The sequence below is a fragment of the Apteryx mantelli genome, chromosome 2 (genome assembly GCF_036417845.1).
Source record: "Apteryx mantelli isolate bAptMan1 chromosome 2, bAptMan1.hap1, whole genome shotgun sequence".
In the NCBI taxonomy this organism is placed as follows: domain Eukaryota; kingdom Metazoa; phylum Chordata; class Aves; order Apterygiformes; family Apterygidae; genus Apteryx; species Apteryx mantelli.
The window spans coordinates 58139897-58156293 of NC_089979.1; the positions used below are offsets into that span (position 1 = coordinate 58139897).

A 16397-nucleotide genomic window follows, 5' to 3' on the forward strand; every position below is an offset into this window, starting at 1 on the left:
GTATCGGAACTTCAGATTTCCTGTCTTTCCTTTAAAGCATCAATGATAATGAAACACTTTCCCTTCAAAGTTATTCTGTTTTGTGCATATTTTATAGTAAACATTAGAAGGGTTACCAAACCAACAAATTAGATGAATGAAGAAATACTCATCAGTGGTGTATTACAAAAGAAGTGTACAAACGTTCCTAGCTGAGACTACAGTACTTAACAGCAGATTCATGGAAGTGCTAGCATAAAGACCATTCTATGCAGAATATTTTGCTATCTTCCAGTGAGAGAGGAAATTAGGAAGCCTTTAGGTAAAATACAATTTTTCCCCCCCCAAAGTCTCTTAACATTTTCTTCCTAACATAATGCGCACACAATAGCATGTTGTCAATTTAAAAAAATATTTAATGCTGCCAAAAACATATAAAAATACAATAATAATGGCAGTACAAAACAAACTATTTTCTAATTTATTTCTTTTACATCTTTCTACATTAATACAGGCATTATAAAAACACAAGACAGCAAAGTATTCTGTTTTGCAAAGTAGCATGCTGGTGGTGTTCTTCATCCCCTGGATGTAGTTTACGCTGTAAACAGATAATTGAGGTCTTCTTGGAACTTAATAGACCTCAGTTTTGTTCCCGAAGAGGGGTTCATGTCTCGCTTTGCATGTCAATAATTTGCAGTTTATAGCTGCAGAATATTCACAAGTCTTGAAGGCTTAGGTGTCAGTCAGTCTCGGCCTACGACATACAACGCAAAAGAAAGTCACCGATTCAGTACACAGTACAAAAGAAAAATAAGAACAGACAATGGGTTTGCAACTCACTATAAAACACAAAGCAGCTTCTCATGCATTCACTGTAGTAACTACTGATCAATTTTTGTGCATAGTGAGCACTCCTGGAAAGCTGTTGCTTTTTCAGAAGGTATTTCCATAGGATAATGTAAGGCACATTACTTGCTGGAGAGCTTCAAGTATAAGTCTCAGTCCAGCAAGCCATTACTCATGCAGCTAAGCATAAGCACTGCAGAAATCTTCTTCAACCTTAGTGGGAATATAGAAGGCAGCATCTCAAAATCCTAACACCACCTCTCATGGCTTTGTAGGCCAATCCTGGCATAGTGGCATGGAAATAAATGTTTCTAAGCAAATTTGTCTTGTACTGAGGAAGACATTCCAACATTGAACATTTTGTTCTTAGGAAAGGTTAGGCTATACTCAGGAACACATAAAAAGACCTTGGTATTTACAGCACCAAAATATCCAGGGAACTACAAGCAAAATGCTTGGAAGTTCTATAAACACTACTTGATTATAGCAGGTTTCTTTAAGTTAAAGCATTAAAGAATTCTTCCAAATATTAATCCTTCCAATTTAAATAAAGACTCAGACAGAGGTGCAGTTTTGAACATATTTATTTTTAGTACATAAAAATGAAAGACTGATCTAAAACGTTGCAAAAACCCAGGAAGACTGTGCATTATGTCCATTTGGCAAATGTCATCCTGTGACTCAAGCCACTTGACCCTGAAGAAGAGTTCCTCTTTTGACATTGTTAACTTCTCATGCAGTCAAATCTCAGGTTAAACTACAATGCCAAACAGCAAGCTAAATAATTTGGTTAACGTTAATTGAACTTAAAGCTAACCAGGCTTTTTAATCCCTGGCAGAGTCCACTCCAGTCACACATACATGCACACTTACACTTTTTCCCTATTCAATTGAATACAGATGGATATAAGTAAACAGACACCCCCTCACCTCCCCCCCCCAAGATTTAATGAAATTAGGTAGGTTTCACTTGCAACATCCTACTTCCATAAAATAAACTTGCAATTTTTCAAAAACACTATTTCACAGAATTCAATTATCTTAATACATTTGAAGAAAAGTAGAGAATGACAGAAGTACCATCACACTAAGTAGACTGTTCCTGCATGAAGAATATAATCAAACAGAAAACCTGAGGGACTAATTCCAAACCTTGCAAACCACTTGCAACTAAGGTCCAAATGTTTGTTAGCGATGTCTTTCTGAAATGTGCACTATTTGTACAAAAGTGTTCGTCTGACTGTCAAAGCATTAACTGATTAAATGCTAAGAAGTCTGCTATGCAAATACTTTGATTGGTACACTATTTCCAAAACAGGGGTGGCAAGTGGAGGCTGCAAATCACAGCAAGATTTTGAATCAGTTCAACAGCATTTCAGAAGCAGCAAAGCACCAGTCTGCAGCTTGCCAGAAACTGGGAAATTTTTTCCCCTTGTTTTTACACTTTAAGCATCTCCTAAAACACAGGTCCCAGGGATTGACAGGCCTTCATTTTGACCCACATCTGTTCTCATTTAACATCCAGTTGTTTAAAACTGCCTTAAGTTTAAATTCTACAGATTAACAATATCACATGGCTCAGTTTGCAATTAAAAAAAAAGTCTCTCAAACTTCTTTTTTTGAAGCACTAAAGGCAAGAGAGCAAATTTTGTCCTGAGTCAGCTACTGATGGTCCAGAAAACAGGGTTTCATCCAAATCATCTCCTAGAATATGCTAAGAAATCTAATGCTTAATTTCCCTTCCTACTCCCATACAGTAACCAACTAGTCAGTGCTCAAAATAGTTTTGTGCAACACCTATTGATTCATGGTTCTGAAATTATTAACAATTAGAATTGAGATACACCTAATGATGTAGCCAAATCAAAATCTTACATATTAACTGTTTAATACGCAAGCCCTACTTTATCATATCAAGAAGGTAAGAATGTGACACAATATAAGCATCCCACACACCCCCTTCTCCCATCCCCAAGGAAAGAAGAATGTCCGCTCAGGGTCTAGAGAACAAAAAAAGCCAAAATTTAGAGGACAGAATTAAGGAAAAAAAAAGAAAAATCAAGTTTTGACTTGACAGTACACAATTAGAGCTTAATGTCAGTAGGATGCTGGTGGCCCAGGAAAATCCCTTTCATGCAGAGAAAGGAAATAAACAGTGTGATTTCAGTGAAGTTCTCTTGCATGTTTTCCTTAGCTGCTTTTAAGCACTTAGAACAAAATCTGGAATATTTCTTTGTTACAAAAGCACTCTATTATATTCCATGTGATTTTTCATAATCAAAATAACTTTTAAGGCACGTACATTTACAGTGGATATCAGTAGAGCTGATACTGAAAAATCCTCAGTCTTCACAATTAAAAAGAATCTGCTGTCAGCCTCTTGTTTACTAAATTATCTTTGTTGTTAACATTGCAACCTGTCTTAAAATACTTTGGCTGCCTGCCCTTACTGTGTCACAGCAATTAGTAAGTCATTTTGCTGTCGTAGCTCCATGGTTGGTCAGTAATGCGACAGGACAAATTATCTTGCTTTAATGAATAATGCTCCCAGAACTCAGAACTGTAGCTCCTGAGAAACCGCATTTGTTTTCTCTTCTTTTTCTCTTATCTGGACACTTATGCATTTGTTTACTATATAAACAGTTTAGTCCAAAATAGTATTAGCTATTGTGAAATAAGAATTTCAAAGTGTATACTCAACTTAGCTTTGTGCAGTAAATGTCAGACTATTTGGGCCCCATGCCTGGCATATTATGACTGAGCTTGAAAGTATTGGAAACCTTTCAAGTTAGTTTCTTTGGATGGAGGAACAAGTAATTATCTAGCTGAGTACTTTTCAGCAGTAAATCCAAGAAGGGCTTAACAAAAGGACACCCCTCCACCCCACCCCTGCCCCCCCCAAAATCAGACTAGGTAAACAGAGAGAGACAAAGTGACTTCTCTAACGTCATGCAACAAGGCAATGGTTGAATAAATAAAATCCAGGTTTCGCCCTGCAGTCCAGTAGCAGAAGTTGCTAAGTCTCAATGTGAATGACAGCAAGCTAGATACAGCCACATACAATCTCCCTACTCAAAGAGAAGGGCAGAAAGTGATTTGTGGTGAAGTACCATTTAGAAAATGTCATTGTCCACATAATGCAAGGCGCGTGCTTGATGATATTAAAGTGATCTTAGCGTAAGTATTCCCAAAATACTGATCATTAAGTGTTTTACTATCGTGCCTCTTCAGTACAGTGGTAAAGGACCTGAATAGCAGTTTAGGTGGGTCTTCTACACTTCATGAAGTTATGGATGTGGCTAATAGAACTGAAAATACTGACTACAGGAGAACATTACCAACATTTGTTTTCAATTAAAACCACCCTTAGAAGTAAGACTTGACTTTGACGTACTTTCTACATCCATTCCTAGTGAGTGAATTTTATTCCTTGTAGCAATTAAAATCTATAGACACACAAAACATTAGGTTTCACATTTAATGGAATGTCAGAACTTTAACAATGCTGGGCTTCAAACAATAGCTGAAGTCTGAATACATTAATCAATTTAACAGTATGCTTTTTCAGTGGGGGAAAACTTTTCAAAAGCCTTAAAAAAAAGTCAAATTTCCAAGCCTTATTTAAATAATGAAAACTACAAAAAAAAAATAAATAAGGAATGCAAATTAACCAAAAAGAAATTGGTAAGTGCTTCATCAGACCCCCTAGCTGCTCACATCAGAAATCTGGGAGTCAAAATATGGGGAATGGTTGCACTATTATTTTAATGCACAAATTATAATTAACATTTAATTTCAAAATCAAATTCTTTTTGGTCAGAAATGTGTACAAACTGAGCTTTTAAAAGTACAGTAAACTACAAAAAGATTAAATATGCAATTATAAAATATATTTATCCTAGGTCATAAGAATATAAAATGTTTATGTTCATGTCACTAGTACATTACACATTACACACATTTAAGGATAACTTCTTTGCATTAATAATGTAAATGATAACAACACTGTTTATTGCTTATGTCAAGCATGTAAATTAAAACCCAGACAACCTTCAGTAGCTAAACCTCTGAGTTCAGGGTTTGCCTAAGAGATCTGGTATAACACCGTTTTTAAGAGTGTATAAACGGTTGCAGCAAGTTTGTACCTGGTCATATAAATGAAAAAAAATACCAACTTTGTTGGGGGTAGCAGTTCATTTTCATAAGTACCTGCAGTGGAGAGTCCTGAGATGTTGACATGTGATCTGTTGATATCACTTCTCTAGTTTGTTTCTAATCATCTGTACCCATTTCAGGTGTAAAGAGTTTACTGCTTTAAGTCAGACCCCCTAGCCACTAACTTGCAGCAAGATTGTCTGCTAAAGCAGACAGGCTTATTGTTTACTTACAAGGAATGTTCTTGAAAATACATATTCCAGCAAGAATAAGCTCCAACTAAAATCAATGTACCAAACCCAATCTTAGTGAGAACAGGTTTCCAATATAACCACCTTTTTCTTTTTCTTTCAGTCTCATTTAGCTTCTGCTTCATCTGCTGCAGCTTCTGTGCTGTGATAGCTTTTCTATCCTCTCGCAGGCGTTTTCGGACAGTACTTAGAGGAGAGAGGGGGAAAAAAAAAGGTAAATCTTAAATTGTAAAACAGGAAAAATCCCTATTACAATACTAAAACCAAACTTCTCTTCCCAACACATTCCAATAGTTAACCCATCTGTGGCAGTAGCATAAAAAAATCTAAAGAAGCAATTGTTATTCTGTTTTATCTGAAACTATGCACATCGAGATTAAGTGAAGCCCTATAAAGTTAGTAAATGACATATGTAACAATAATTGTGCTTGACCTAACATCTGAGCATAGTCCTCCCCCATCAGTGCTCCATTCAGCATCTGAGATTTTTTGCATGGATGCTGCTTGCATACATATGTAGGATAGTACATGCAAACATTCGTAGTATTTAAGTGTACATTTCCACTGCAGAGTTAACACCAACCTCACTGATACATTGATCTTAACCTACTCATGTCTACAAGTTTAATGCTGTTTGCCTTAGGCTGTAAACTAAATCTTGATTAAAGACACAGGCTAAAAATCATGTGTGTGTTATTACTCTACCAGTGACTTTTCATAATTCTTGTCTCCAAGTCTCCCCACAGCCTCTTTAGATAGCACAGCTCATCTGTACAACAAAAACCCTTTGATTCCCACAGTCCTAGCACACAAACGTGACACTCCCATCCATGCTGCCCCTCCTGCTTGCGAGGGGCTCCTCCAATTATCTACAAACACCATGTTATTTTTTCTCAGCACTCTACACTGAGGCACAGAAGATAAAAACCTCACCAAGGTGTTCAGTATTCTACCCATCTGCTATTTCAGAATTTCTTCTATCTGCATTGAACAGCTGCTTGTCTCAGACTGTGACCCTTTGGAGCAGACATCATGTTTTTCTATTTGATGTACAGCTCTGCTCAGTAAGTCCTGGGCTCCGGCTACATATCAGCATGCTACGGTAACACAGGAAGACCAAAGTGACAGAGGTGCTGAGTCTAGCATCCCTTAGGCCATAGCGATTCAGAAAGTTCTTCCCAATACAGCAGCTTGTACCTTCACTAAACTATATCCAGGAGTTCAGACATTAGTACCTAACTTGACAGGGAAAGACAAATTCACATACCACAACTAAACCACAGAAATCTATTAACAGTGGTAGATTTAATACAAAAGGAGGGTAAAATATGGCTTCAGTGATACAATTTCAATCACTAAATAGAAAGCAGTAGGCAATAGATGTTTCAGAAGCACAAGGTTTCGTGTATTTTTCCAACCAGAAGTTATCACTGTATTTAAAAATCAGTCTGAAATTTTGTTGGGCATTTTTATGACCTAGGACCTAATTTGCACTGTACAGAGTTCACAGACTGTCTGTAGGAAAATGCTTTCAAGCACAAAGTTTAGCTTCTTCAATTCTAGGCATCTGTTTTTCTTCTACCTTTAAACAATAAAGCTTTAATCACATGAAATAGCTAAAGTTGCGTTAAAAAAAATTAAGACAGACTGTCAAATACCACCTTTTTCTCTCTACTGAAGAAAAATCTTAAACTGAAGTTTCCCTACAATAAGAAAAGCATATAATAATTTGGCCTGTCTTAAGAGCATCTCCCCCTTCTAAATTATTTGTTTGTTTTGCCTACCTTTCAATGTTCCCATCTGTGATATCTTGAACTTTATTGGACAAGTCAGTATTTATTTTCTCCGTTTGATCTTGTTTCTCCAGGCCTATGCTGTTTCCATTGTACTTCTCTGTGGTTATTCTGGTTGGGTGCGGAGGAGACTGCTCAGAACTTGGCGCTTGGTCCTCCTTAGAGAGCTCCTTCCACCTTTTCTGAAGCAGGGAGAAGATATTTCAAACATTTGTAACACCAAATACTATCTCTACCCAAGATACTCCCCCACAGAATAGTCACAGCAGTAGATTAAAGGAACTGTTAGGTCAAGGAAAAAAAAAATCTAGATAAATAAGGTTTAACGAAGATGTATCTTCTCCAACAGTAAGCCAAGTGACTGGGAAACTATGGCGCAGGGTAACATTAATACAAACACTTGACTGTGTTGAAACACTAGATTCTTGCTAGGATGTTTTTCCTTAAGGTTATTCCAGTTCACAAATTATCTTCAGGTAATTTATTCTATCTAGTACACATTCTCACTAAATTCACTGTAATGGATAAACGTGCTTTCGAATAACTAGTATAATAGCGTAACTGTAACTAATACTAACTTTGTTCACCACACTAAACTTAACCAACAGATCAAGAATCAAACACAAACATTTCAGTGGAAGCATGCGTTCTGAAGAGGAAATCTAATAAGCTAACATAAAAAAATTCATGGACGAATCAAAGTTTGCAACCATCCCTACAAATACCAATTAATGCGAGTGAAGGCTGTAACAAGCTATATGAATTTTACTGAAGACCCTTTAGTGAGTACTGTTTTCTTAGCCATACATGAGAGACTAACACAGTGCTAACAAGGATGCTCATGAAAAAGACTGATAAATAAAAAAATAGATTTTTTTTTTACACAGTAAGCCCTAATCTGGCTATGTATCGACATGCTACTGTAACACAGGCAGACAAAAGTGATACATGTGCCGAGAAACAGATTTTGCTGCAAAACAGACTATATAGCACAAGTTTTTTTTATTGCAGGAATATTCTGTTAGGATAGCTGGGCCTGATGGCATACCTGTTCCTTGTTCTGGAGGAGTTCACAGCGCTTCTTTAGAGGCGGCTCTCATTAGATAAATGGCCACCTAAACTAATTCCCGTAACATCCAAAAGCACCACAAGAGCAGGAGGAGTTTTTTTAAAGGGGGGGGTGGGGTGCTTTAGGCAAGGGGGCAGGGAAGGGTGGGGCTGATATAAGACTATATTTAAAGTGAGAATAGTATTTACATGCCTTTTTACTACTGACAGATAAAAGCAGTGACAAGAGTCCTTCAGACACTTCTAGACAGACAGTAAGGGAACGATTCTGAAGTTTTCTTAAGAGCTGTTGAAATCTAGATATACATGAACATCTTGCCTTCTTAGCTGAAATGCTGGCATTACCAAACATTATCAAAGTCCTACAAAGAGCACAACTACCTTCCCCTCTTTGCTATTTCTATTTTAGTACAACATTTTTTGAAATTTCTAGTAACATTTTCATCTTTGTACTTTTAGGAACTGATACGTGGTGCCAATATCAAGAAGAAACAAGTACAGCATCAGTCTCCAATTAGATGATTTCTCTTCTACCAGCATCCTTTTTTATATATCTCAAAACGGAAGCTTCTTGCCAGGCTCATTCATGCCAGAGCCATTTATTTGAAAACCTCCTTTCTTTCACAGTAAGCAGAAGTCTAGTACATAACGCCACTATAAACTGGCTGCTCTAGCCTTCACTGCAGTTGATGTCCTCCTACTCCATATTCCAAATACTCTTTTTATTTTGGGGGTCTTTGTTGTAAGAGTGAATTAGAGCTTCACTCCATCCTCTCCTGAAAGCTCTGGGTAAGTGCTTAGATTGAAAGCTCACACGAAATTTCCTGTGCTGCATTTGCCACAGCATAATTCTACTATTCACCATTTCTTCAATCTTTTTCCACAGCCTTTCTTTCCTGAGCTTGACCTCTATCAAACTGCTTCCTCCATCTTCTTCATGGGTCCCTTTCTATATTTCTGTTGGATGATGCTACTGTGAAGGAATCAGACTGGTAATTTCAGGGTTTGCACTGTCCACAGTAGCTCCAAAATGAGGAAGAAGCTTGCCTTACATAGTTCTCCACTGTTCAACACTTTCTTTCCATTTCACCCTTCTCTCTATATGCCAAAACTATGCTGTCACCTTTCATGGCTCCAAAACATAGCAAGACCTTATGTGTAAGAACTGAGTAAAACAAGAGAATGGCAGAAATTTGCAATCCTAATGAAAGAAGGAAAGGTTATTTAGGCCAAAGTTGCCATCTGCTACTTCACCTATTTTATGTCCATTAGCCCAGAGATCTATTGCATCACAGAAAGGTAAGACTCGTCTTGTTTTTGAGAAGTTATCTGAAAGGAGATGGAGGGGGGAAAAAAAGTACAAAGTAAAACTGTTTGCTAAATCTGCATCCTAATAGCTGATTATCGCAATCATGAACAGTCTGAAGACTTTCTTGCAACAAAACTTCATGCAGATAAAACCACAGAGGTAACAGGAAGGAAAAAGATTCACCCCCAAATATCAACCAGTTCTTTTCTCACACAAATCAGACATCCAATAAAGATATAGAATACCATGAAAAGAAACTCAGTTACTTTTAAATATTTACAATAAGAAAGATGAATCGAAAACTAACTCTTCACAAAATGAATGCTAGGCTTGTCTGTGAAATGAATTCAAGACTGCTAGTCTAAACTAAATATCAGATCTAGAGACTGATGTCAAAGAACAGCTATTTATAAATGAAATTACACACAGCTGCTTTGAAAGTTAAGCTACAAACCTCTGCCAACCTCTGGCAGAATGAGATTTAACAATAAATCAACTCCTCCACTGCAGAGGAGCTTCCAGTATAGATCTGAAATCCACAGAGAGTCTTTGCGCCCAAGAGACTTGACTCTAAGATTTTTATTTTATCTTTTTTTAAAGCAGTCACTAACAAATTATGGAAATCCACAAAGCAGCTGCATCTGACAGGGGTCTTAAAACACATTTCCTACAGAACAAAGCCTTTTTCAGAGATATACTTGTGTCCATCAGAAACATGCTGGCTAAGATAAATACTGATTAATAAATTTGGAGTGATAAGGAAGAACTGAAACTGGAGACTGAATTTTACTAATCTTGTCAAACAGAAGGAACTTCCCATTGAGACTTCTATTTTAAACAATTAATAAAACAAGAGATAACAATGGCTCAAATAGATGATCCCAAAGGTAACTAAGTTTGAATCTCAAAACCCACAACAAGATTATCTGAATGGCAGTACTAGAAAAATAATGTACAGTGTTGAGAAGGATTCTGTTGCTACATTGACTTTGAAGCCATGTGATAGTACAGGCAATTTTACGAAAAAGAACAACAAAAATATATTTCAGGAATTGAAGTACTACACTACATCTGGTGAAATTATGTCAGGAAGAAACAAAAACATGAGAAAAGTTTGATTTGAGAAATATGATCGGCCCTAAAATTATAATTGAAGTGTGTGTGCAGAAAAGCGAAGGTTTAGGGCCTGTATTGCCTGTTGGAGTGAATGGTGACAATGGAAAGGCATGTTAAGATGTTCAGTTGACACAATCACATGAACACCAGAGACAGTTTCTGGATTCACAGGTTTCAGGACAAAATTGTAATGTTGTTTTCTGGCTACAAAACAGACCTACGGATCTAAGAAATTCAACCTTCTTTGTCCTTTTGAAGCCATAAATTATTTTTTTCAGAGACCACTCTGTTTCTTTCGAATGACTAATGGTAAGTTATTTTACTATGTTGTTGAAACAATGGTAGTTTAACTTTATTAAGGAGGTATTTTATAGAAGTGGCAACTTTAATCTTGTTCCTTTGCCTCCTTTTATACAATGCAGTGCTATAATACAATTATGAAACAAGTCAATGTTTTAGCTATAGAACTATGCAACTGGCACACCAACCATGTAACTCTGGGGCTTCAGAGCCATCCAGGTGAGTATACAATCCTTTCTTTACGTCACAGGTAGAAGTCCTACAGGTGCTATTCAAGGGGAGAGTCTCCTTCTCTCCTGATACTAGTACTGCAGTTGCACCCCAGTAGCTGAAAGCAAGTACAACACATACTGGAACATTTACTTGTCTACACAGTTTAGACTTCAGAAACCCATGGAGAAGTCAGAGATGAGCACTTGGAGAGTGTTAAATTATAGTGTTACATTCAATAACTTCATGCCCTCCCCATCATTAGCAGACAGGAGTAAACACCTCTCTGTTTGGAGAGTATGACATTTCTCTATGGGTAAAAAAAGGCTCTAGCTGACCTTGAAATGAGAAATACTCTTATAAATACTGCTGGCTAGGGTGGAACAAAAATTGATTTTCTGTACATGACCCTGAAGCCAGCACAACTAACTGCACTGCAGAAAAGGCTGATTGAGGAAAGGTCATCTGAACAACCACTAAAAAAGAATAAATATGAGAAATATGCCTTCTTAGGCATGTTCTTAGTGTGAAGAAATAACACACTTGAAGCTGAAAAGCAGTATTCTGAGTTGACAATGCTTCCTTGTATCCACAAACAAAAAATCCTGTAATCTAGATGGACAAAATGTGGGAACCGAAGCTGCTCAGTTTTAAGTATGGCTTTTTAATACACAAAGCAGAAAGATGATTAGAGGAACATACCACCAGAAGCAGCTTCCAGAAAATAAGGAGGTTAAGTTATTGTTTGTGTTCGGATGAATCATGCAGTGTTCCGGTCATAAGATGCAGATATCAGACTAACAGCACACTGCCTAGGTGTTGGTTAGTGGTGGTGTAAAATGATTTATTTACTTACACACTAAGTCAAAGAATATTTGTCAAAGGGAAGAATCTGACAGCTACCAGAAACACAGAAGACAGGAAATGTGTTTTAACTTACCAGCTTCATTCATAATTTTAACAAGTCAACAAAATAAAAAAGCTCTAGCATATGAAAGCAGAATTAAGTCTGTTACACAACTTCTCCCTCCCTTCCCCCAGCAAATAACCAAAACCCAAAAAAAACAGTCATTTAAAGTAGGTGTAGCTACTATAATTACTGGAAGCCATACTGAGAAAAAACTTGGCGATCTGTTTGCTCTAAAACTGATTATACTGGACTAGATTCTATTAAGTATAACACAAATTTTAGAGGCTATGAAAAATGTAACTTTATTAATAAACATCATCTGTAGCAACAGGCAATTTTAGTGTTGGGAAACTGTGTAGCAATGATCAAAAAAATCCAGAAAAGACTGACCCTTGTCATCTTTCAAAATGATACTGAACGTTACTTTTGTCTTTCAAAATTCAATAACCTTCTTTTATATTAGTACAGACAAGTTATATTTGCATATTATCTCAGGGAAGACAAATACATAGGATTAAAAGTTTAGCTAATAGAAAGTGCTGATTAAATACCCCTAATACCTTCTATGCATCTAATGAAAAAGGCAAGTTATTTAAATTCCACAAAATTACATGTTTTAAAATAGCTTAGAGCCCATTATTATCTACTGTTAGCAATATACTGTTTCTGTTTAAATACATACAGCTAAACATTTACCTGTATAGTTGAATCCCCCATTATAAATTTTGCTCCTTCTATTACAGCCATATATGAAAATCTTAGTTGATCAGGAGTCTGAATAAGCCCCATTCGATATTTTCTCATATCCAGTAACACTTTCTTAATATCTACAGAGAATGGGTCCTTTTTTTCCATCTGTAAAGAGATTTATATTTAAAATTTCATAGCCATGGATAAATGAAGACTACATATAAAGTACTAGTTAAAATGTATGAGTCATAAAATTCAAACTAAAAATTAATTTCTTCACATGTTGCTATTAGTTATGTAAGAAATTAACATTTCAAACAGATTTAGAAATTATTTTCAGAGAATAAAAAATGTAAAGCATTTAATGAAAACTTATGATATATCCATGATCACATATTATCCAAAAAAGTCAATACCATAATAGTACATTTTAAAATTAAGAAATTTAGATAAGCTTGATTTTACTCAGCCATGTATTTATACTTCAAAATCAGAATCAGAACCATAAAGCTATGTTAATATTTCTTATTACTCCTGAATGGAACAGCAATTTGGAATCACTGAACATGGGAGAGGTTCCATTATTTAAAGCAGAATCCTTAATCCAACAGTGTACACACTTTTCCCCATAAACTCTACACTGATGTTGTTTTTTTTAAATCATATAACTGCACTACTTGCACTTTAATTCTTAAATATTAAAGTATACTTGCATGAAAATATATGTTTTTTAGAATTCAGAAAAAAAGAAAACTGAAGAACAGAAAATAAATTGAGAGGGCCTACCCAAAACATGAGATTACTGTTTCTTATAATTTAAATTAAATCCAATTGTACTTAGCCCTGTGCTGTACTTCTTGCTATTGCCAAGCATAGCCAAAGAGAAAAGCTCTGGATTTTGTTAGTTACCATTTAAAATTCACCCAAATTATGAGCAATTGATACAGTTCAGTGTGCAAGTAAAAAACCCACTCATTCATGTGGTACTGTAACTGGCTACCAAGTCCAACCCCCCAGGAGAACTGTGCGGGTGCACAGCTAGGGGAATTCAGCACCACGCTCCATTACACACTGCAGGAGATCCATGGGCATGGCCGAGTTCTCATCCTAGTTCAGATATCAGTATTCTGCAACCTTGAGACAAGGGGCCAGTCAGACCTGCTAGATAATTCATGCTTAGGGAAAAAGACTTATAGATTTAGTTGTCTAAATATATATTCACAAGCCTAACTTTAATCTAGTATTTTAAAAATCTTGATCTTTTCAAATAACATCTTATATGAAAGGAAAAGAATACTATTTCTTTCACAGGAAACTGAAAATACTTGTGAAGTACTTCAAGATGGATTTTTAAACCTATTTCAAGAGTTGCATTTTTAAATCATGAAAATATCAAAAGAAGAAAAAAAGAACAGCATGATGCCTTTATTAAAATTTTCACAGACATGTCATTTACTTAAATGCTTTTAAAGCATTCTGACCAAAAAGCCCACACAGGGGGGTGAGAGAGGGGGAAAGAGCAAAAGGAGGAAGGGAGTGATGAGGAAAAGTGACCAAGCACTTACCAGAACAAGACAAGTGTCTACTAATGAAAACGTGCCGGATCGCCCTATCCCCGCACTACAGTGAACTACGGCAGGTCCATGTTCAGGACTTAGTGAACCGGATTCTCTGACTTTAAACAAGAAGTTCAGGAATGATGCTGGGGATTCAGGAACTCCAAAGTCTGGCCACGTAGTATAATGAAAATGAAATATCATCCTGGACTCACCACTCTAGAATTGAAAACAAATAAATAATGCAACTAGAAAGTACCTCTACTATTGAAGAGTTAGCACACATGGCCTCAATCCAAATCAACAGCTACTCTCTATTTTAAATCTCCCACTTAGACATAAACAGCTCAATAATTAGCTTCAAGTTCACACTGTTGGTTATTATCCAGTTCTTCTCCATCAGACAGTTAGTAGTTTTGCCTTTTGCAACTGTTACCATACACATTTTTTTCCTCCTCTTGAACTTCCAAGATTGTATCTGGTTTGTTTTACTATTTGCCTCCAAATGTCCTCCTTTTTCTACCATTAACACAGTTTAACAGCTGATAGCAATTATGAGACCGCTAGCACTGATAGGACTGAAAAAAATAACCTGCCAGCACTGTAAACACTCTCCACTCTTGCTCAGAACAAGTTTTAATATCAAGAGGTATTGGCATCTCATTAGCACTGACCACACGACTGACAGTAGCAGAAAGCTTTGTGGAAAAGCCTTATTACAAGTAAGGCCTATAAGAACCCGTATTGCAGATTTCCTAACAGGACCTCTCCTGGAAATACTTATTCCTTATACGTAAGAAAGATGCTGAGAGCATTTTCTCCCTCTCTCCTAACATGACCAACTAGCTGCAAGTATTGTTGGCAGTGTGACAGTGACAAAGCATGTGTAAATCTGAAAAGCTTTGATTGTAGATTTGGATCACATCTTTAGAGAATTCACTTGAGACCTGCTGTCAAATGCTACCCCTTACCCCCTTCTTTTCTTGCTCCGGTGATTTTGAGAAAACTTTATCACTGCTGTAGTTTAAGAATCTTAGAAAAGTTATTTTTATTCTCCAGTTCAGCTCGTTTTCCACGTAGTTTTAAACCTACCTAAGTCTTCACAAAGTCGGAGCACAAGATTTAAATTATCAATGTATTCCAGAAGAGCTATTTTTCTTTTTCAGCAACAATAAATCTATGAAATACAAATAAATTCTGATGTTCATCTCCTGCTCAGTCTTTTTCAAGTTCCTACGAGGGCCAATCTATGAAAGTCCTTTGTGAAACTCAGATCATCCACAGTTCAGGGCTACCACGGTAACAAATTTATGCAGGTTCTCTGTTATTTCAAAGTTTTATCTTTTTCCTTCGACGTCCAACTCTGCAAAACCACAAATACTTCCACTGAAAACACTGGATATTAAGATCAATCAAGTCACTCTTTTTGGCTAAGAGCTCAACAAGGACAGCAGAATCTGGACCTTTATATTTGATAAATAAGAATATGATAAGATTACAAAGGGAATATCTACCAAGGCCTCCTAAATTGTATAAATACACTGATTTCCTTTTGTTATTTGTCTGAAGCAAAATATTAAAATATAAAATATGTGTTTTAGAATGAGATCTTCTTACTGGTATTTTCTACTTAGTTTTTCAACTACTGAATTAACTCACTAATCAACTGGAATAAGGGATTTATTTTAAAATTATGAAGGAGATAAATTCTTTATAAGAAATCTGGAAATTACAGAATTGTAAAGAAAGTAACATTCTAAGCAATTTCCTCCATTTCTAAGAAAAATAACTTATAAATTTACAAAGTTAAGAAGAAAACTAAAGAGATGAGCTAGACGCACATACTAGGTAAAGAGAAGTTTAAAGTTGTTTCTTCTGAATTTAGATGATCCTTTGAAGTGGTAATTGATAGGGGTATCAGCCAATACCCGTATCATCACTGATTACTGCCCCCCCCAACTCTTAAAAAGTGATTAAAGCCTCTCTTATTCCCCAAGAGGAAAAAAATGGCACATATCTATAGAAAACAAAGGTGCACATTTTTTCTTAATTCCAGACTGTAATAAGCAGTAGTATCCTTCTACTAAAAAAAATTACTGTGCTATAGGAATATATGTACAATACACACACACTCATCAACCATGCCATAATATACCAACTCATTTCCCCCCCTTTCATCCCTTTCTCCCTCACAGAGCAATTTGGTAGATG

At 36.2% G+C, this 16397-nt stretch overlaps 1 protein-coding gene across 2 annotated transcripts in view; it reads right to left on the reverse strand.

Moving 5' to 3' along the window:
- Window positions 1-446: 446 nt before the first annotated feature.
- Window positions 447-16397, reverse strand: part of PTPN2 (protein tyrosine phosphatase non-receptor type 2) — a 34245-nt gene continuing 18294 nt past the window's right edge. Inside the window, exons 6-10 of one of the 2 annotated variants that reach the window (XM_013942485.2) lie at window positions 14196-14405; window positions 12637-12795; window positions 7019-7209; window positions 5319-5420; window positions 447-736 (exon numbers count right to left, since the gene is read on the reverse strand). In XM_013942485.2, the coding sequence (XP_013797939.1) occupies window positions 715-736; window positions 5319-5420; window positions 7019-7209; window positions 12637-12795; window positions 14196-14405 (684 nt within the window). In that variant the 3' untranslated portion in view covers window positions 447-714. Of the gene's footprint in view, window positions 737-3723; window positions 5421-7018; window positions 7210-12636; window positions 12796-14195; window positions 14406-16397 lie in introns of those variants that run through there. The other variant, XM_013942478.2, reaches the window with a different exon arrangement.